Raw genomic sequence first — 22,274 nt, forward strand, 5'->3', positions numbered from 1 at the left:
TCAATGCCCCCATTTCTCTCTTCAGTCCAATCCATTCTCCATTCAATTCCTAAAGTTTAGGCCTGACTATATCATCCCTCTATTTAATTATCTCCATTGGTTCCCTCTTACCTCTAGGAACAAATATAAAGTCTTCTGCCTGACATTTAAAGCTCTTCACCTTTTTGCTCTCTACAACTTTCTGGTCTTTTTATACTTTATTCCCTTCTGGCTACACTAGTCTGTATGCTGCTCCTCACATATGATAGTCTATGTCCTAATTCTGTGCCTTTTCTTGGGCTGTCTCCCATGATTGGAATGTTTTACCTCCTGACCTTCAAGACAACTCAAATCCCATTTTCAAAATTTTTTTACAGAAAGTATCTCTGATAAAAGCCTATTTCTCAAATAAATAGAGAACTGAGTCAAAATTTTAAGAAGATAAATCATTCACCAATTAATAAATGATCAAAGTATATGAACAGACATTTTCAAACAAAGAAATCAAAGCCTTATAAAAATGCTCTAAATCACTATAGATTAAGAGAAATACAAATTGAAATAACTCTTGAGTTACCACTTCACACCAATCAGATGGACTAATTTGATAGAGAAGGGAAAGGATAAATGCTGGAGGGAATGGGGAAAAACTGGAACACTAATAAACTGTTGGAGGAGTTGTGAACAGATCCAACCATTCTGGAAAGAAATTTGGAACTACACCCAAAAGGCAAAAAAAAACTGTGCATATCCTTTGTAATACTACTAGATCTGTATCCTAGAGATTAAAAAAAAAGAGGAGGGAAGAATATATTTATAGCAGCTCTTGTTGTGGTGGCTAAGAATTGGAAATTGAGGGGATATCCATCAGTTGGGGAATGGTTCAACAAACTATGAGAGATAATCATAATGGAATATTATTTTGCTATTAGAAATTATGAGCAAGATGATTTCAGAAAAACCTGGAAAGACTCACATGAAAATGAGTGAAGTGAATAAAACAAAGAGAATATTGTACACAGTAATATTTCACTATAAACAACTGTGAATGACTTAAATATTCTAATCAATACAATTATCCAAGCCAATCCCAAAGGACTCATGTTGAAAAATGCTATCTGCCTTCAGAGAAAGAACTGATGGTATCTGAATACAGATTGAAGCATATTATATTTCTCTTCTTCCCTCCCTCCCTTTTCCTTCCTTCCTTCCTTCCTTCTCTTTCCCTTTCTTTCTGTTTTCTTCTACAAACTAATAGTGAAATATGTTTTACATGATTGCATATGCATAACCTATATCAGATTGCTTACTCTCTAGGGGACAGGGAAAGATAGGGAGGAAAGCACAGAATTTGGAACTCAATTTTTTTAAATGAATGTTATTGCATACTATATATACATAATTGGGGAAAACTATATACATATATATATATATATATATATATATATATATATATATATATATATATATTTGGGGAAAATTTTTAAGTGATCAAAAACAAACCCTTCTTTCTGAAGAAGCCTTTTCCCATCCCCATTTTCAGTGCTTTCTCTATGAAATTATTTTCCATTTGTACCATATATATGCTTATATGCATACACATATATACACACACATATATTCACAAATGCATAAGTCTTCTATTTACAATCATTTGTACATTATCTCCATTATTAAAATGTAAATTTTTGCTGTCAGGGATTGCCTTTTTGTCTTTCTTTTATGTCCATTGCCTAGCATAGTACCTAGTATATAGAAAGAATTAATGAATATTTGCTGATTGATTATTATAGCCAAGTATCCCCTGTAAGTCAGGGCTGCTTCCCAGCAGGACATCATTAGACTCCCCACCTCACCACCACTGATATGAGTCTCAGAATCCAAGAATTTTAGATCAGTAAGGATTCTTCAGGCACATGCTCTGACCCCCTCATTTTGCATGTCTGAAAGAAAATATGTGCATACAGGAGTAAAGTGATAATGGAGGCTTTGACTTTCCCTAATTAATCATTCTTATTATTCCTTCGTTCCAGTCCCAGATTATATAATTTGGGGGGGAGATGAAGGAGGTAATTTTCCAAGGCCAAGGGGAAACCATAAAAGTATAAAATGTATAAAAGAAGAAGGAGAGAACATGGAAGAAAGAAGAATGGAAGAAGAAAAAAACTAAAAAAAAGTGAGAAGGATTTGGGAGATGAAAGTTTTGCCTCTTTCCCAGCTCTTCTCTTTCTCTTTCTCCTCCCAGCCTCCTTCTAGACCCCAGGACCATCTAGAGAGGACTCCCCCTGTCCTCACTCATTAGAGTCACTACCTCAGATAGGCCTTCACACTGTACATGTGCTTGAATCCACTCCAACCGGTCTGAATTCTCCTTTTCACGTACACCTTCATTGACTTGAGAACACAATTCTTCAGCCTTCTCTAGAGCATGCTTCAAGTGGCTGTAGTCAGGGTGGTTTTCAGGAGTATTTTCTAAGATCTACAAATGAGAAGACAAAAAAATCCTTTTGTCTTTTCTCCCACTCAGACTTGATGAATTGAGTACTGTCCATGTTGGGCCCTTAGCAGAGTGTAAACAGCAGAATTCTTTCATAAAGGCCCTTGCAATCTTTCAGTCTTTATATCCATACTTAAAACATTAACCTGGGTAAGTACTGGATTTTCAGTCATCCTAGAAGTCAGGCTGGTGGTCTGAACCACCACTTTAAAGAGAGAGATGCTCATCACAGGAGAGGTGGGGATTAAGATTCAAATTTCATTAGTTTTTGACTAGTAATCCATAGAACACAGATATATTCCAGCTTGTCACAAATACTGGGCAAGAGAAAGTGAACTCAGGTGCCTTAGCCCCCGAAAAACACTGTAACTTTGTCCCTAACTAGTTGGCTAAATCATTATAATAATTCCAGTGGGCAGGTAGGCTAGAGCCAGGAAGACCTAACTTCAAATTCAGTCTTAGACATTTACTAGCTCTGTGATCCTGGACTAATCACTTAACTTCTGTCTGCTTCAGTTTCCTCATCTATAAAATGTGTTTGATAATAGCACCTACTTTTCAGGGTTTCTGTGTTGATCAAGCGAGATAATATTTGTAAGGACTTTGCAAATCCTAAATTACTATGTAAATATTTATTATTACTATTATAATCATCATCATCATTCTCTATAGTGGTACCACAGTTCTTTCAATACAATAGACTAAAAAATAAAGCATGGAATAATAAGATTTAATTTTTTATTTTCCAATTAACAAACATTTATTTCTCTCTTATTCTTCCCAGTCTCCTTCCCCCAAAGGCCATAATACCTTTGAACTTCATGTAGTACAATATAGGTCAGAAAAAATAAAAAAATATAGGCTCCGAAGTCAGAGAACCAAAGTTCAAATCCCATCTCTGAAAGTCCCTCTGATTAGATGTCTCTTCCTTGAACTTCTATTTAATGAGGACATCTAGACCTCTGAGCCCATATCTACCTTCTTCCATTCCCTTCTTTTTCAAATCTCCTATCAATTCAAATACCACCTCAGTTTCTTCCTCTGTAAAGTGAAGGGGTTGGGCTAGCCTCTGGAGATCATAATCTAGCTCCAGGAGACTCTGAGCCTAATATGGAAGAGGAAGAGGTGCTATGAATTCAATTAAGGGCAAAGGAGACAACCTTGGCTCTAAATTCCCTACAGAATAGAAGAGCAAAGAAGAATGCTGCTCTTGTCCGTTTCTGTCCCCATCTCTAATATAGTCCATTAGCTCTTGAGAATCACATCAGGATGGGGGCTTAGGGTTTGTAGGTCCAGATCAAGCAGCTGGGTCAATTAAAACTCTTAATTAGCCTTTTCCCAAAACTGCCCCGCCCCAGTTAAACATTACTAGGAGAAAAGGGGAGGATGTTCTAGTAAAGCAGAATTTTTTTTAGGTTTTTTTCAAGGCAAATGGGGTTAAGTGGCTTGCCCAAGGCCACACTGCTAGGTAATTATTAAGTGGCCAGATTTGAACTCAGGTACTCCTGACTCCAAAGAGGATGATCCTAGAACTACTTGCCATAACAAGGGTAGGAATCAGGGAAAACAAATATACCTACAAATTTTTCAAATCTGATATGAGGCTGAATATAGGAAGCCCATAATGTTTTGCATGTTCTTATATGCATAATAGATATCATTTTTCTTGGGCTCTTTATGTGTATGGGGAGGAAATTGAGGGAGAGAATTTGGAACACAAAATAATGATTAAAATGAAAAAGATTTCATTTAAAGAGAAAATACCTACAAAGGAAAGGAAGTTTTCTCTCTAGGACTTAAGTTAGGTTTGTAACAAATTTTTCATTTAATCCTCTTTACACATCTGATGTATGCTTTCGGCAATAATGCCTTTTGGGGAAGGCAGGGAGTACCCACAAGTTAGTTAATAGTCAGGACTACTTCAAAAAACTCCATTTTGCTGTCCTTCTGAGGAAGGCAGGGATCCAACTGTTTTTCTCCTTTTTAGAATCATAGGACTGAGAGAAATTGAATGATTTGCTGAACATCGCATCACAGTCAAGAAGTAAATACAGGTTTCCTATGAAAATGAACCCAAGAATCTGATCAAACACTCCTAAGATTATGTATGGCTATTTTCTTCCTAAATTCTGCTTATAGCAGCAAAGTACAAGTGTCCACTCAGATCATCATTTGTGTGATCTCTTCAAAGGAAATTTCAGCAGAACAGTTAGCGATAATACTGAATCAAAACAATATTAAGATGGGTACTTACATTTTTAATTATTAGTGGGTATCTTGTTACCCGTTGCATAGGTTTCAGAATAAAACTGGAAAGTGGCATCCCTTTGCATCGAGGATCCATGGCTAATCTCTGGAAAAAACAGAGTTTGTTAAAAAGTGAAAAGATTATATACTTGAGAAATATATATATATATATATATATATATATATATATATATATATATATATATATATATATATACACACTTTTCCCTTGCAGGGGAATGCCTCCTAATCACCAAATTCTGTGGTCTTTTTTTTTAAACGTTCTTAATCTATCTGCAAATTGGGAACTCAATTTTCTTATTCTTCTTCCCTATTTCAGCTATATCATACTTTCCTGGTTCTCTTTCCACCTTTCTAGCTATTCTATCTCTGTCTCCTTCACTGACTCCTCATCCTCATCCTCTTCCACAAAAAGTGGTTGTTTCTCAAGGTTAGACCTTTCTTTCTCAGCACTAATCTAATTCAGGCAGGTAGGTAACACAGTTCAAATCCCAGCAAGTCATTTAACCTTGGTTTCCACTAATGAAAAATGGGTGTAATAACAGCACCTATCTGACAAGGATGCTCTGAGGATCACAAGAGGTAATATTTGTAAGGTACCTAACACAATGTCTGGAACATAGAAGGCACTTTAAAATGCTTATTCCCTTCCCTTAATTCAATCCCAATGAATTCATGAACTCTTATCTCTTCAGAAGACTTCTAAATTTCTGTTTTCAATCTTGACCTCTCTTCTGAACTCTCGCCTCATATCTCCAATTGCCTCTAGGAAATCAATTTGGATTTACCATAAGTAAACTCAATATTTCCAAATTTGAGTCTACTCTTTTTTCCTTTAAATGTGCCAGACCCATAAAAACTAACTCGTATACTTACTAGCAGTGTGTTTCTGAGCAAATCACTTAACCTCTGTTTGCCTCAGTTGACACAAGCCTTTTAAGGTTTGCAAAGTGCTATATGTATATTACTTCATATATATATATATATATATATATATATATATATATATATACATACATATATGAATGTATATACATTATTTAATATACATACATACATATGTATGTGTGTACATTATTTCATATACATACAGAAATAATATACATACAGCACTTTGCAAACTTAAAAGGCTTGTGTCAATGCTAGCTATTTTAGTTATTTAGAGGGATTTGTGTTTAATCCTAGAGGGAACTGGGAAGTCATTGACATTTCTTGAGCAGATGAGTATCATGGTCAGACCTGGGCTTTAGGAATATCAACCTGGTAGCAATATGGAGCTTGGATAAAATGGGGCAGAGGATGGATGCTGGGAGACTTAAATCTTAGCTTGTTAAAATAATAGTCCCAGTCAGAGGTGATGAAGTCTGAAATAGGGTCAGGGTTGAGTGAGTAGTCTATAAGAAATGAATTTCCTAGATGTATATGAACTGATGCTGAGTGAAATGAGCAGAACCAGAACAACATTATACACACCAACACATCATTGACTGATGGTCAACTATCATGGACTTGTTCATTTCAGCAGTACAATAATCAAACTTTTTTTTTTAGTTTTTACAAGGCAATGGGGTTAAGTGGCTTGCTCAAGGCCACACAGCTAGGTAATTATTAAGTGTCTGAGACCATATTTGAACTCAGGTACTCCTAACTCCAGGGCCGGTGCTCTATCCACTGTGCCACCTAGCTACCCCCTTTCAAAGACAATTTTAAAAGACTTGTGATAGAAAATACCATCCATATCCAGGGAGGGAATTGTGGAATTTAAATGCAGACCAAAGTTTACTATCTTCAGTTTTTAAAAACTGTCTTATGTATGTCATTATTTTCTCTCTGTTTCCTTCCAATTGGATTTGATTCTTTCATATGGATCTATGCTTAGCATAATTACACATGTAGAACCTATATTAGATTGCTTTCTGACAGGGGGAGGGGATGGGGGGAGGGAGGAAAAATGTAAAACTCAAAACCTTGTAAAAATGATTGATGCTCAGGATTTATTTTATTTTACAAGTCTGAAAAGTTCACAGAAATAATATAGACTTAGGAAAGAATTTAGCCTGGAAACAACATAGGAAAGAACTTAGAGTAAAGAAGAGAGAAGGAAATGGCAGGGAGCCCAACAAAGGAGAGAAGAAAAGCTTAGCGCAACATAAATCTGGCCAGATGGAGCTAAGGTCATATAACTCCAGCAGCACAGGCCAGGAGTACATGTTTCTAGATTAGAGAAAGTGGCCATCCTGCAAAGTAGAAAAGAAAGAAAAATAGAGCAAAAAAATGATTGATGAAAACTGGTGTTGCATGATGTTAGAAAAGCAAATAAATAAAAATATTTTTAAAAAGAAATTATTTTCTTGGACCTTCTCTAAGCATCCCTTTAAGTGAACATTTTAGAAAGTTCCTGAGAATAAAAGTCAAGATCTCACACCTTTAGTTTTCATATTATACTTTATTCCTCCTCTTGAAAAATGAAGATAACATTGTCTTTCTTGAATCTTCCTCATCACCATCTTTAAAATTTTACTCATTATGAGCAGTTCAGAAACTATAGAGAGCAGCCAGTTCTTTCCCTGGAAGAAATTCATCTTTACTAATGATTTGTATCCATTAGGGACCCAGAGGTGCATTCTTACTATTCTTGCTTAGGCTAGGTTTTAAATCTCTGCTGGTTATATTTTTTTCCTATCCTTTCTAGTCCTTTTACAGTTTGAACTCCTTGTTCAAAAAATCAAAAACAAAAACCATTAAATTAAATAGTTCTGCCCTCTCTCTATAATCATCATCTCATTCATCCCAAGAAGCAAATGATTCTATCTTTTCTTTTATCCCTCTTTCTTCTTCTCTCAATCTCCAATGCTCCAAACTATAGCTAAATTTAGTCATCCAATTTATCAGGTTTTGGGAAGTGATTTGTAATATCCTGGACACATAAGCAGGAAAATAGCAGAACTCTATTGTTAAAGCTGGGCTGCCTCAGCACTCTTCAACAAAGAGTCATTTTGCCATTGATGCTTCTTTCTTCTTCCTCTGACCCTTACTGGCATTTTTCTTTCTTGACAGTTCTTACACACTCATATATCATTCCTTGTTACACAAAAAATAACCCCTAGACAAAAAGTCTTAAAGCAATGATTTAGTTTCACATATTCAGGCTCTTTCTTCTCTTTCTCTTCTTTCTCACATTATTATACTCTCCTAACCCAGGTTCTGTCTCTCCATTTCCTTTTTCTCCTTTTGTTTTTACTTTGAGGGCCACCTTCTATTTTTTTTTAAGGTACATCATAGTCTTTTAATATTTATACCCACTCTTTTCTTTACTTTCATTCTTTTCTTTTTTTTTTGCAAGGCAATGGGGTTGAGTGACTTGTCCAAAGTCACACAGCTAGATAATTATTAAGTGTCTGAGGCTGGATTTGAACTCAGCTCCTCCTGACTCCAGGGCTGGTGCTCTATCCACTGAGCCACCTAGCTGCCCCTATTGTCTTCGTAATAACTCAGCTAAGTGAACTGGTGTTCCTTGCACCCTTTCATACAAAAAGAACTCAATTTAATTTAAAGCTTAAGATTTGAAGTAGTTTGATATACAATAGTACAATCATACCAGAAAGGCAACTTTACCTAAAAATATAGGAATTACAAGGCTACTTTCCTCTGGTGGCTGAGACCTCAGAAAGGAACTACTAGCAATGCATTGGAGAATCTAATATTTCTGCAGCCATGATCTGCATCAAACTAGAGGTCTCTCAGCAGCAGCTAGGACACATGTGGAATTTGCAATGCCAAAATCTGGTCATTGCTTTAAACTATGATGGGGAAAGGAAGAGAAAAGATCTCTCCTCAATTCCCTAGAAGATTTGCTATACCTATTTTTTTTTTAGGTTTTTTCAAGGCAAATAGGGTTAAGTGGCTTGCCCAAGGCCACACAGCTAGGTAATTATTATTAAGTGTCTGAGGCCAGATTTGAAACCAGGTACTCCTGACTCCAAGGCCGGTGCTCTATTCACTGCGCCACCTAGTTGCCCCCTATACATATTTTTTTAAATTGCTTTCAAGGAAGTGAATGTTTTAGCACTCAAGGTCAAATTCAACCTATCCAATAATAAGCTCATGTTCAAATCCATTCCAAATCATATCAGATGTAATGTTCAAATTTTAATTTTCTTTGCTTCTTCCTTTTAATTTCATAAATATTAGCCCAGTAGACATAAATGTAGACAAAATCTACACCACAGTAGAAAGATGTCTTATGTCTCAATTCAAATAGGTATTTAATGAGCATCTATTTTGGGTAAGCCATTAAATGATTAGTAATACATATAACTGTTTATTAATAATACATATAACTGTCCTCAAGGAATCTTCATTTTAGTAAATAAGAGGAAAAGGACAAGCACACAATTGATTACAATGCAAATCTAGAAACTCTCATTTTTTTTTTTTGCCCCAGAACCAAACACTACCAATAGTGGAGATATTATTAGCAACATTTTGCAGATGAATAGAGACTGAGAGAGGTAAAGTGACTTATCTAGTGTGTATCTGAGAGGTGGTCTGAGCCCAGTTCTTCTGACTCTAGGTGCAGAGCTCTATTCCCTTTGTCAGAATAATTTCCAAAATCAGACAAACACAAAGTAGGCATTCAATAGAATTTGTTGATGATGACAATGTGATGAAGATGGATATCACAGACATGAAAATGCTTTGTCTGCCAGAATGAAGGGAGAAAACAACAGGCCATTTTCCTTTCACTGGTACCTTACTATTTGTGGAGATAAATTTACTCGTTGAGTGGTTATATTTCATTTAGTTTTTTTATTTTTTCCCCAGAGAACTGGGGTGGGGGGTGGATTGCCCATATTACAGATAGTATCCCTGTCATATCCAGGAGTGGTCTCAGTCTTTCACAATGGAACAAGCAAAGACCCCTAGGCTGTTGGGTCATGTTCTTCCTTCTTCCTTTGATGATAACCTTGACTGCTCTGGTAACGCTCACTGATCACTAAGGTTCTAAAGACCACATACAAAAATGAGTAGAGGAGGAATTCTTTGGTTATTCCCTCTTGTGGAAAAGATATAAGGCAATGAACCTGATAAGATTATTTAAGGCAGATAGTAGGAACTGTGAATTCAGGAAGATATGAGTTCAAATCTGACCTCAGACATTTAGTAGCTATGTGACCTTGGGTGTGTAACTTCAATTTCTCATCTGTAATGATAACACTTACTTCCCTTGTTGTTAGGATCAAATCAGATAACAATATGTGAAAAGCATATAGCACTGCCTAGAAATTATAATCCATAGTTGTTATTGTCCTTATTTCCCAATTAAGAAAGTCAGTGCCAGAGTCAGATGATGGCCAAGAGGAAGGGTTCTCAAGCTCTATGAGTGGTCAGCTTTCTTGAACCCTACCTCCCCCCATCCCACTTAAACCTGCATGGACACATTGGAAAGAAGACTTCTGCAGATGTTCACTCAACTCCTTACTTTGACAAATTCCTTGAACTCAGGGACTTCATCTGTCTTCTGCTGTATGAGGGCTGCTCCATTTAGCTGGCAGCTACAGAATCGTATGTAGGGCTGCATGTGGGGCAACTGGGCTGTTAGGATATCACCAATCATCTTCACAGGCATCCTCTCCCCAGACATCTTCTTCCGAACTCGCAGGGCTCTACATCAGAAAAAGAAGCAGTTGCCTTTCACACAATGATTGCTAGTATAGGAGAATCATTTTTCTGGTCCTCATAGAGGAAAAATGTTTACTAAAATCCCAAGTCACTAACAGATCTTTTTAGGAGAAACAGACAGAAAGCAAATGAATCTTACCAATCTGGACAGACTTCAGAACATCAATTCTACCTTTTGAGATCTTTTTTTTTTTGAGAGAGAAAGATTTTATTTTTTCTTATATAATTCAGGTAAACAGTGTTAAATACCTCATTTTCCATTCATGAAAATCCATTTATGGATTATTTGTGACCAAAAAACCCAGTGGCTTAGCTCTCCTAAGTGAGCTTCTAAATTACCTCTACAACTGTCCTATTGGTCTATCCTTGGGAAATGGAAGCTCATTTTAATATTAGCTGAAACAAAACAAAATTATAAACTAAATTAATTGCCCCCCTTTCTATTATCATTGACATAAAGTAATATAAATTATTTTATGGATTATTATGCAACTTCCTTCCACCATTATAATAACTAATTGATAATGTGGGGCAGAAACACAAAGATTCTGAAAACAGTTTGCAAATATGATAATATATTCAAACTGTGTCCTAGAACTGAGAAGAGGTGGTAGTAGAATGAGGAAGATGCATTGGCCTTGGAAAACATCTGCTTGAATTTTAAGGGTAATATCATACAAGGCCTGTTGCCCATGAATATTTTTATGGTACACCTAAGATTTACAAGAGCAGTATAACATTGGAACTTAGAAAATGGATAGTTTCTAAATGGAAAGAATTCATTGCCATATGTGGGTAGGATCAAATAAGGTGATGAGCATCATGCCTCCACAGATAGAGAGAAAAGTTCTTTTAGTAAACATTTATTGAATGAATGGTGTATAGAAATGACTATCAACTTTCTCTTAAAGCTGTAAAAAGAAAATAGTAGGATTTTAGAGCTATAGAGGATATACCTAGAAATGCCCCAGTTAAAGTCCCATCTCCTTTTTTGTATTTTCTGAATATGGTATAAAATTCTAGAGTTTTAAGTACTCTTTGACAAGTCAAGAACTTGTGGCCTTGATGAGAAATTCATGGTTAGTTCATAAACCTAGGCTTCACTCTAGAATTCAATGTTTAAAACAGAGCTATAAAAAAAGACTCCAAAGCATATAAGATGGCTAGAGAGATGTTGGACAAAGAGAATAGAGGGGCTCTCCAGCAATTGAATTACTTTCCTCTTAAAGGAAAGCTTAGCATTGGCAGTAGAGAATAAATATTAATGTTCCTTTGGAGGCAAAGCCTCATAGGTATGAGGAATGGAAACAGGGTTAGAATGTTAGGGTTTTACAAATAAGTCCTTTGCATTATCTCAGAAATAAAACTTGTCATATAATTTGTTTTATTAGCTTCAGTTTTTGCATAGAAAATGAAGGCTCCCTCTACTTTTTTTGAGAAGATCTAGACATGAACCAAAGTCTAATACTCACACAGGAAACTTGGGATGGGAATATGAGTCACAGGAATTTCAGTGAGAAAGCTCTATGACTGAGTTCAAAGTTGCAGTTTAGGGACATAGGTTCCAGGGTGATTCAAAAGTTTTATGTTATCTGCATTGGTGCGTGTCTTGTCATGAAGAACTTTTTGGAACCTTTTAGAATGGCATATTAAATTGAGAAGTGCATGCTATATGAAGGATAAATAATTTCAAAAATGACCCAAGTATGATTTTAGAAAAGTGCTCTAGGATCTTTGAACTTTCCATAATTATTTACACCTTTAATCACAATACAGACTATTTCTCAGATAGTCTACCAAGGCGTGTAAGGTCCACTAAAGGAAATACCACAATCTGTTGGATCAGGCTGTGGTGGATCTGAGAGGAGACAACAGGCTCCTTGGTAGTGATATTGGTTGACATGGGTTACCTAGTGTTTTGAAATAAGAGAAGTATCTTGGTGCCTTCAGAAAGGGATGTTGTGAGCTATTAAACAAACTGCCAATGTTAAGCTACAGGAATAAACTAGCAACATTCATTTGAGAATTGCCTTGTTAAAAGAATGTTATCTATTTTCCCAATATTTGGGAATGCTTGTGGATGACATATTTCTAAAAGGAATCACTGTCACTTTTTTGAAGATGTAAATTCTGAATGTAAATGAACTACTGGTGCAAATGACACTATTAAATGAGATGATGCAAATCTGCTATAGATAGAAAAAACAAGATATCTTTGGGAAAAATGAAGACATCTGTGTGGTACCTTGGAACCAGTACTGAATTTAGAACCAGGGGTCCTGAGGTTGAATTGTGGTTCTGCCACTTAATAACTATACAACCTTGGGTAAATCACATGATCCCTCTAAGCCTTAGTTAACTCAGCTATAAAACGAGAAAATTATATTAGATGTCAGCTAAGGTCCTTTCTAACTCCAAATCTATGATCCTATGAAATCCAGTGAATTGTCTAATAGAGAACTTCCAGCTTTAAAATATACCATATCATGATCCACAGGAAAACAACATTTCTATATCAATCATGGAGTAGAAATTTGATTAAAGGTATATAAAGGGATTGAATGGAAGAAAAAAAATTGAAGACAGTAAAGGGGGAATTTTAAGTATAAAAGAGCCATAGTTTCAGGCAAAGTACTATTCACTGCAGGTACAAGATACAGTTTCTATAGTCTTCTGGCTGCTCAGTCAAAATGCGGGTCCTAAATTTCTCTATTTGGTACCTGGAACATATTCTTCCTATCAATTCTACTTCAATCTCCTTCTCTGGATTTCTGTTTCAAGGGTAGGAGTGGCTAGGATTCTAGCTTACAAAGAATAGAACAAGAAATGGGGAATCTCTATGGACTTCATCCATGCTTGGAATGATATTGTTCTGGCTGTAACTATAGTTCCAAGAATGGTTTTCTCTTTAAGTGACTGTGGCTATCCCATCTGGAATGATGGAAAGTCAATGTTGGAATGGAACTTTCAGGTGATCTAATCCATCCCATAACTGAAGAGCAATACCCTTGACAACATTCCAAAAAGTCATCATCCATCCATCTTCCATTTGATGGGTAAATTCACCATCTTCTCATGTGCTATACGTACTGTCCTACATTCCATATGCCCCACATTAGGTGGTGTAAAGATCTCTGTTTAATACCCTTGGATTTTAATACACATGTATACAATGACACATATATGCACGAGTACACATACACATATGCATGTATCTATATACCTATCTATATATAACTACAAATGTATGCTCACACATGTCTGAATGTCTACAGATCCACACCTGTGGGTACATAAGTATATGAGTATATATCTATAATATGTATATATACATATAAATATGTATATATATCTATACATATAATATATATACATATACACAAAAGTGTATACAAATGAGGGATTGAAGATTAAAGAAATAGAAGTGCTATGAACAGTGGTTAATAAGCTAATTAACATTTCAATAGATAAAAATATTCTGAAGTCTACAGACCAAAGTCATGATAGAATATGACCTTTAATGTCCCCTATTCTCCTTTACCCTATCACTACCCTATTGCAAGTGCTTAACACTTAATACCTGTACTACTTCAATAGCCTTCTGGTTGATAATCTCTGCCTCAATCTCTCCCCAGTCTAAACCATTCTCCATTGTGGCAGCAGTGGTTGTTTGTTCTCAAAGAATATCAAAACAACACTGCTATATTGGGATCAAGGTATAATGTGTGCAGCTTTGGTTGGTCAAACCAATATGAGCTCAAAATGCTCTACCATGTCTGTATGAACATTTGGAGTAGAGATGACTCTGTATTTGTACATCTCATGTTTCTTTTGAACTACTGAAATTCTGCCTTGCTCAAAGAGCATAGCACCTTTTTTGATGCAGATACACCATGCTGGACAGTCCTGTGCCAGTGTTTTCCGTGACTCACAATCAAATCTAAAGTTCTTTAGAGATACCGAGAATGTATTCTCTTGCAACAAGAGCTGTTGGTCTTTCAAGTCTACTGGATTTCTTGTTTTCCATAAGTTGGTATATATTCCATGTACCAATGGTAAGTGAAATCATCTTTGCAAATGTTTACTTACATTTTTTGGTATTTCAACCACAGGGAAACATCCCTTTCTGCTGTGGTAAGCAGGCCAGGGTTGAATGAAGCAATTTTTAGGGTGCCTTTCCAGGCCTGTCCTCATCAGGACATGAGTATTACAAATCCTTCAAAAAGGTAGCTAAGGGGCTGCTGAAGCTCACTGCTGCTTCAGTTCAATGAGAAGATCACCCTAGAGATTAGGCTGCCAGGGTTGTGACTATAGGTTGCCTATTAACACAGAACTTTGAGGTAAGTAAAAATAGTAAAATGGTATAGGTGATGTCTTTTTCACTTGTGCATAAATCAGATTTAAGTGAGCCAAAGTTGCCCATAGTTGTCAACCTTAAATTCTCTTCTAGAATCATTGAAGTCTAGTGGCAAGATAAAGTCATGATGACTGGCAGTGGTTGCAGCCTCCTTTGTGGCTGTTGAAACACATTGTTCTCACGTGGGGTAAGTCTTCACATGCTTTATATAGACATCACCATAACTTGCTAATGGATCTGAAACCCTTCAGTTACTCTCAAGTAGTATGACCTGTCTGCTGATATTATTTACCAGGGTATGGCCACTGTGTATGCTACTGCTTCTTGGAGTCACAGATGACAGCTGTATGAATCAGGTGGAAAGCAAAGGTGGAAAGCCCACACACCAGGGGGGCTAGGCTTTCCCTGAACACTATACCAAGCCAGAACCCTCCCCCCCTTTCAACTATCAAAGTGATCTTCCTAAAGCATTGCTCAACTCCCATGTCAACCCCTGCATTTCTCCAACTTCCACCTCTGACCCATTCCCTTATTCAATATACTTTAGGAGTTTCCTACTACTTCCAGTATGTAATATATAAACCTCTGCTTAGGGTCCAAAGTCATTTCTAATCTCCCCTCATTCTCCACCTTTCCAGTTTTCTAATATCTAATTCACCCCCATATGCCTTTTTACTGTTCCTTAAAGAAGATACTCATCTCCTGACTCTGGACAGTTGCTGTCTCCCATTCCCAAACTCTCTCTCTCCTCATCCCTGCAAACCCCAGTAAAAAATCCTAGCTTTTAAAGGAAACTTTTCCTGATTCCTTAAATACTAGCTCAGTCTCTCTGCTGATTATCTCTAATTTATTTTGCATAAATCTAGTTCATACAATTTTTTGCCAATTTTCTCTCCCATTATGAGACCCTTGAGGACAGATTTTTTTGCCCATTTTTTTGGGGGGAGGGTATTGTTAGCACTCAGCACAGTGAATGACAGATGATAAGTGCTTAATAAAAACTTGTTGACTTAACTTGGCCTAAGGATATCATAGCAAGATTAGGGAAAGCAGAAAAAATGTTGCTAAGAAATAAGAGGACAGGAGAGGTAGAGGAGGCTACCAAAATCAACTCTACTAACATTTACTAAGACATTATGGCAAAGACAAATTTTATGTCATTTGTCTAAGACCAAAAGAACTTCTACATCAGTGCTGCTATCTATTACTGAGGCCAGAGCTGGGACTCAGAGACACTTCCTGACTATAGGTTAAGAAAGAAAAATAGTATTAATAGTAGGTCTGCTAGCAAGTCATTAGTATACCCAAGATTGACTTGGCTAATACCTTTTTGTAGTCCAAGTTCTTAAAGTTATATAGTTAGACTTAACCATTGGTCCAGATCCATTCTATACACATCTATTAAAAATTCTTACCCTAATTCCTTTGTACTGATAACAGAGCAGGCAGTTCTGAAATCCTATGATTGCTGATCTTAGCTGTTTATTGAGAGGTACCAAGCATCTTCAAAAGAACTGGAATGGAATTTAAAGAAGTTCATTCTCACACTCAATCTCAAATGAACTGAAATATAACACTAGGCCTCAGGGAAGGAAGGTGGTCAGATGGGGGTTATTTTGCTACCCAATTTCCCAGCTCACCTTGCCTAGTCCTTCCCTGCATAATACTACAAGTTGGAATAAGGAATTGACTTTTGAACCGTTTTTGTGATCTTTGATACATTAGAAGTCCTGGGTAGAAAATCATATAGGAAAGATGCAATCTTCAAAGGTCACTGGTGTACTGGAGCAAACTCTAATAGGCTCCCCATTGTTAAATTTTTACCATGAACATTTACATCACTGGAATCAGTAAATGTTATAAATCAGAGTGTGATTTATTATTCTGTTGATTTTCTAGACCAAGAATATGATGGATGGGGAAAATGTTATTAATGTAGATTAAGCTTATAAGTGTGTGCCTGTGTAAGTGTAAAATTTTGCCAGGCAAAGTCTGGAGGGGAGGGTGGAATGAAGGAAGAATAAAAATGTAGAGCACAGGCATGTGATTTTTCCTCTGATGGTAATGTTAGGAGCTGAGATATATTTCATAAACTCTTGCCCAGATGTGCTTTCTCTTTTCCTAGTTTATTGAAGTTCTTTGGCTAAAACCTATTACCTTGGTCCCTGAAACACATATCCATAAAAAAAGTATAACCCAATCCCATTTCCTTTTTGCCTGAATGACTGATAGTTGAATAGAGGGATGAAAGATAAGAATTTTTGAAACAGAGTTAATTTTCCAATAACTTAGTATATTTGTTTTTGAGCTAAAATTTCTCCACTGGAATCAATGCAAATGCTTTTTGTATTTTTGAGGGAAAAATCTGTATTCAATTTACTGAGGTGAAATCTTTGAAGACATGCTAAAGTCAACATTTAAAAGATTACTGAGTTGCAAGATTAGTTCTGTTGAAAAATTTGTGGGGAGTAGTTTCATAACAGAAGTAGGGCAATCTTGAAAAGATAGGAGCAGTCTTGGTTCTAATGGTTAAAATGCAGACAATTCTTCATTGTTCTGATGGAAAATTTGAGGAGAATCATAAATGTCCCTAGGAATCTTGATTATATAATCTGGAAAACAAATGGCCATACTTTTTTCCTCTCTTTATGCATTTCCCTGGTCCCACTAAGACTGAACTATAAAAGAGACAGTAGACAGACAGGAGTGATTTTGTAAGAGATTTAGTAGGATTTGGTAGATTTACTAGGAGTTAGGAAGCAAGAAAAGGCAAAGATGATTTCAAGTTTTCAAGTCTGAGTGACTAGGAGAAAAGTGGTGCCATTAAAAGGAATAAGAATGTCAGGAGGAATAGGGGGTTTTAGGAGAAAGATGATAAATTTGATTTTCAAACCTCCTCAGCCCCCCTGCTCCTAATGACACAAAGCTTAACCATGGTTCCCATATTATAAACCAAAAAGTTATGGTGCCCTATTCTATTCTGTCCAGATTACTTCAGTCTCCTCCTAAGAGATCTTCCTCTCTAACCCATCTTGCTGTTAGCATTATACTTTTTTTTGTTTTTCTAGCTCAATAGGGTTAAGTGATATGCCCAAGTTCACACAGTTATTATCAAGTATCTGAGGTCAAATTTGAACTCAGATCCTCCTAACTCCAGAGACAATGCTCTCTCCACTGTGCCACCTAGCCATCCCAGCACAATACATCTTATCCATAGCCGTAGGCCAATATCTTTAATTAGCTCCCAGTTGATCACTGAGTCAAGTTCATATTCTTTCACCTTTTATTTAAACCTACCATCTAGCACCACCATCCTGTACCAACATTCTCTCAAACTGCTCCTGCTCATGTTCATGTTCACTCAGCTGAACCAAACATTCTTTGTAGTCCACTCAAAAACACATGGTGCTCACACCTCCATACCTCTGCCCCTGCTGTTATCTACACTGGTGATGCCCACCCTCCCTCTGTTATCTGTAAAATTCATACCCATCCTTTATAGAGTGGTTCAAAAGTTACTTCCTAAGAGCACCCTCTATATTCACCAGAATGGTTTACCACCTTCTTATTCAGACTCATTAAACATATTTGTAACCCCATTCCCAAAGTCCTGTGATAAGGGAATCTCTCCTTATTGGTAGAGATCAATGCCCTGTGTCATCTTTCTGTAGGAAAAGGCAGAATTGGAGAGAGAGAGAGAGAGAGAGAGAGAGAATGCTATTTATTCTTTGGACCTGCTTTAAGTCTCTTCAGGAGTTATGGGAGCTTCTAGTTTCCAGCTATGAGAGAGAAGATGGATAATACCAACCAATTAAGGGTTGCTAAAGGTTACATGTAGATAGGCAGAGGTGAGACTTGAATCCACAAGATCACTGAATCCACATTCACTGTTTTGATGTTATCTTTCTTGTTCCATTCTACATTGCTGCTACTGTAAAAGGAGGATAGTCCCTTTGGCAATGGAGATAATTACTTCTGAACCCAAATTTGATTACTGTCAAATGGTTTTCAGACTCTTTGAATGGATTAAAAAAAATTAGAATTACATTTGTTCAAGTGATTCCTCTATTCCCTAATCAAACACACACACACACACACACACACACACACACACACACACACACAGACACAGACAAAAAATATAAACAGAAACTCACTAATCCAATTTCTATCAGTTTGCAAGATGGTAAAAAAAGAAAACAGAGAAAGTGAATCTAGAAAAGGATCAGCCTGCTACACATTACAATGGGGATGAGGGGAGGACAGGAGGGACACCTGTCTCCAGTCATAGACTATTTTATATCAGATTCTTGTGTATGAAAGTTTTTGCAGTCTGAATGACCATAATCTGATCTGTTTTCTACATGAATTCATATAATAATGAACTATGTTTTGCTGGAGTTCTGTTGCACACAGAAATCAGAATTTTAGGGCCGGAACAGACTTCGGATATCATTAAATTTCCTTACCTTACAGATGAGAAGATAGAGGATCAGAAAACAATTACGTAATGCCAATAGGGTGCACCCAAAATAGGGTGCAGTTGTCAGCTTAGAGGTTATGAATTACTAAGGTGGTACTAATACTAAGCTGACAACTGCACTCAGACTTCTGGGACACCCTGCATTGTGCTCTACAGTTTACAAAATACCGCCCCACAACAACTCTGTAAGGCAGGTAGTATTGGTCTTATTTTATTAAAAAAAAAAGAAAGAAAGAAAAAACTAGTTCTCAAGGTAGTGTAGGGACTTGCTTAGCCAGTAAAGAGCCAAACTAGGATTAGAACCAAAGTATCTTTTGACTTTAGTTTGTAGCAGAGCTCGATCTCAGGCATCGTATCCTTTCTCCAGGCCCAATCCTCTTTCTACTATGTATGTGCCTTTGAGGATTGAAACAGAAACACTTCTGAGCCAACAACTCTATGAATGCCTACACTGAAGTATATTTCCTTAAGAAAGCTGATATTTGAGCAGAATTAATTGTTCCAAGACTCTTCAGGTAAATGAGCCAAGTATTTTTCTCAAATATTCTTGGCCAGAATGTGTGTGTGTGTCTGACTGTAAGTACTGTGGGAAGTGTAAACCCTCAACTGGACTTTTAGTGCTATTCCCCTTGAAGGATATTTAGGAAGGAAGAATTAAAATGCTTCTGGAAACCTTAGAACCACATTCAAAATAAGAACAGATATTTCTTTGAAAGGTCATTGTCAGCAGTGAAAATTGGGGTAAGGGAGAGACATTTCTAGAAAGGATTAAAAAAATAAAAGGGTTATGGAGTGTGAGTGTGAGTATTTGTGTCAGTAAAACAGAAAAACAGAAAGCATGAATAAATGAAACAAAGAATGACCCCCAGCCCCCCCCCCCCCACACACACAAAACCACTAGTCTGAGAAACCAAGAAAGCAAAGCATGGTGGGTAATTAGAGAAAAGAGGCTTACTTTAGCAGTTTGATATTACACATTATCAGCTCCTTCCAGTTAACAAATATCATAGCCACCTCTTTTTCTGTCAGCAGCTCAGACTCCATCAGCGGTTTCTGAAAGATCTACAGATGCAGAAAATGAAGCAGTTCAGTAAGCAAATGGTTAGCTTGTGGGGTGAGGGGAGCTGGTTTAGAGCGACCAAACTAATATCCTCAGTATCATCTTGGAGGTGTAGAAAGCTTAAAGTTCTCACAGTCCTGAAGAAGTTATCTGATAAAGGGCCCCTTGGTCAGTTGGAAAAATAAAGTAAGTGAATTTTTTTTTATAAGTGACTTGTTAATTTGATTTTATAGAGGATGGGCTAATCCTTAATTCCAGATTAGTATTAGCAACAATGGTTTAAACTATGATTAGAAAATTTTCTCACTGGAAAATTGTGGACCACAAAAATGAGGACAGTCTTCATTAACTCTTCCCTGCTTGCAGTCATCATTTCTACTTCTTGGGTTTTTGGGGTTTTTTTTGCAAGGCAATGGGGTTAAGTGACTTGCCCAAGGTCACCCAGCCAGGTTATTATTAAGTGCATGAGGCTGGATTTGAACTCAGGTCCTCTTGACTCCAGGGTCCATGCTCTATCACTGCACCACCTAGCTGCCCCCTCATCATCCCTAAGATTATCCAATTTACTCTTTTTTTTTGACATAATCAAGGTTAAGTGATGTACTTAGTGTTTCAAGTCATATTTGAACTCAGATCCTCCAGGCTTCAGGACTGATGCTCTATCAACTGTACTGTGTAGCTATCCCCAAGTTTACTCTTAAAATTTTTTTAAGTGGGAAGGTGGAATGTTCCTCAAATACCAAGCAACCTTCTCCCAAGCAACTACCCAATTCACAACCACCAAACTTCATTGATGATGTCAAGGGGGCAACATTCACTGAATTTGGAATAGTGTCCTCAACTTCATTGGGCTTGATCTGGTCTAGGACTACCAGGAGAAATCAATTATTCATTTGAGGGAACTGAGTGAATCACACTGACTCCATCTTGTGACTCAATTTTGGAGCTAGCTCAATTCCCTTTCCATTCAGTTATAGGCCCAGTCCAATTTTTGTTTTATAAGGAAACTTTATCTAATTGGAAGAACTGTGAGAAAACTAATGAACTGTTTGAACTGAGAAGCTGGATCAACTCCATTTGTTGCTTAGTTAAAGGCCCTTAATTAAGGATTTATGCTGTCCAGGAACCCAATCAGATCCAAAGATTGATACAAGGAGTTTTCTCACAGTTATATATCTCAAGCAACTCATATGTATTATCTGAAAACTGATCCTAAACTAATCAATTTGTTATGATTTCCATATTCCTTCAACTTGGGGAATGGGACACTCCTTTTTTCTGATTTCAGAGAATTGTACCCATTCACTCAATTGTACCCAATTCTGAAAGCCCCAATCATTCCTCCAATTAGAAATCAGATTATCTAAATTTGAATCCTAGTTAATTGCTTACTTTTAATTAATTGATCTTGATTAATTTTTTAAAAAAAATAAAAATATGCCTCCCCCTGTATTCAAGGTCCACTGCCAAAACTGAGGAGGCCTGGTCCCAATTTGTTATGCAATTGGCATGCATTGGAAGCTTGAACATTTGGTTTCCTCAGTTATTTCATCTTTCACCTACTACACATTCTAAACATGCCTTCAATTGATTATTTTTATTTATTTATTTAGAGGTGTGGATACCAGAGAGTAAAAGATTTCTTTCAGAGTATAAAGTCATAATATGAAGCTAGAAGGTACCTTAAATTTAATTTTGCATTAATTTTACAGGTGAGGACACTAAGGAAAAGTTAAGTCACTTGCCAGAGGATATATAAATAGTAAATAACAGGGCTAAGATTTGAACTCAGGCCTAATGATTCCAAATTCATAACTCTTTCCACTGCATTGTGCTATTTTCACTCCATAGGTTGAGCTAACTCATTCAAAGAAAGCAGGATGGCAACAGATCTAGCCCTCTACTTATTAATTGAATTATTATTTGAAACAGCTATTTGGAGGATTTT

General features: G+C 36.7%; 1 protein-coding gene across 9 annotated transcripts in view; it reads right to left on the reverse strand.

Annotated features, from left to right (window-relative positions):
* The window catches only part of ITSN1 (intersectin 1), a 322,258-nt gene that overhangs the window by 54,183 nt on the left and 245,801 nt on the right, over positions 1 to 22,274 (reverse strand). For 7 of the 9 annotated variants that reach the window (XM_074214064.1, XM_074214063.1, XM_074214060.1 and 4 more), the window contains 4 exons: positions 20,222 to 20,328; positions 10,227 to 10,410; positions 4,731 to 4,829; positions 2,291 to 2,458 (listed from right to left, as the gene is read on the reverse strand). In XM_074214064.1, the coding sequence (XP_074070165.1) occupies positions 2,291 to 2,458; positions 4,731 to 4,829; positions 10,227 to 10,410; positions 20,222 to 20,328 (558 nt within the window). Of the gene's footprint in view, positions 1 to 2,290; positions 2,459 to 4,730; positions 4,830 to 10,226; positions 10,411 to 16,198; positions 16,298 to 20,221; positions 20,329 to 22,274 lie in introns of those variants that run through there. The other 2 variants (XR_012474001.1, XM_074214065.1) reach the window with 2 other exon arrangements.

Source organism: Macrotis lagotis, chromosome 1 (genome assembly GCF_037893015.1).
Source record: "Macrotis lagotis isolate mMagLag1 chromosome 1, bilby.v1.9.chrom.fasta, whole genome shotgun sequence".
Classification (NCBI taxonomy): Eukaryota; Metazoa; Chordata; class Mammalia; order Peramelemorphia; family Peramelidae; genus Macrotis; species Macrotis lagotis.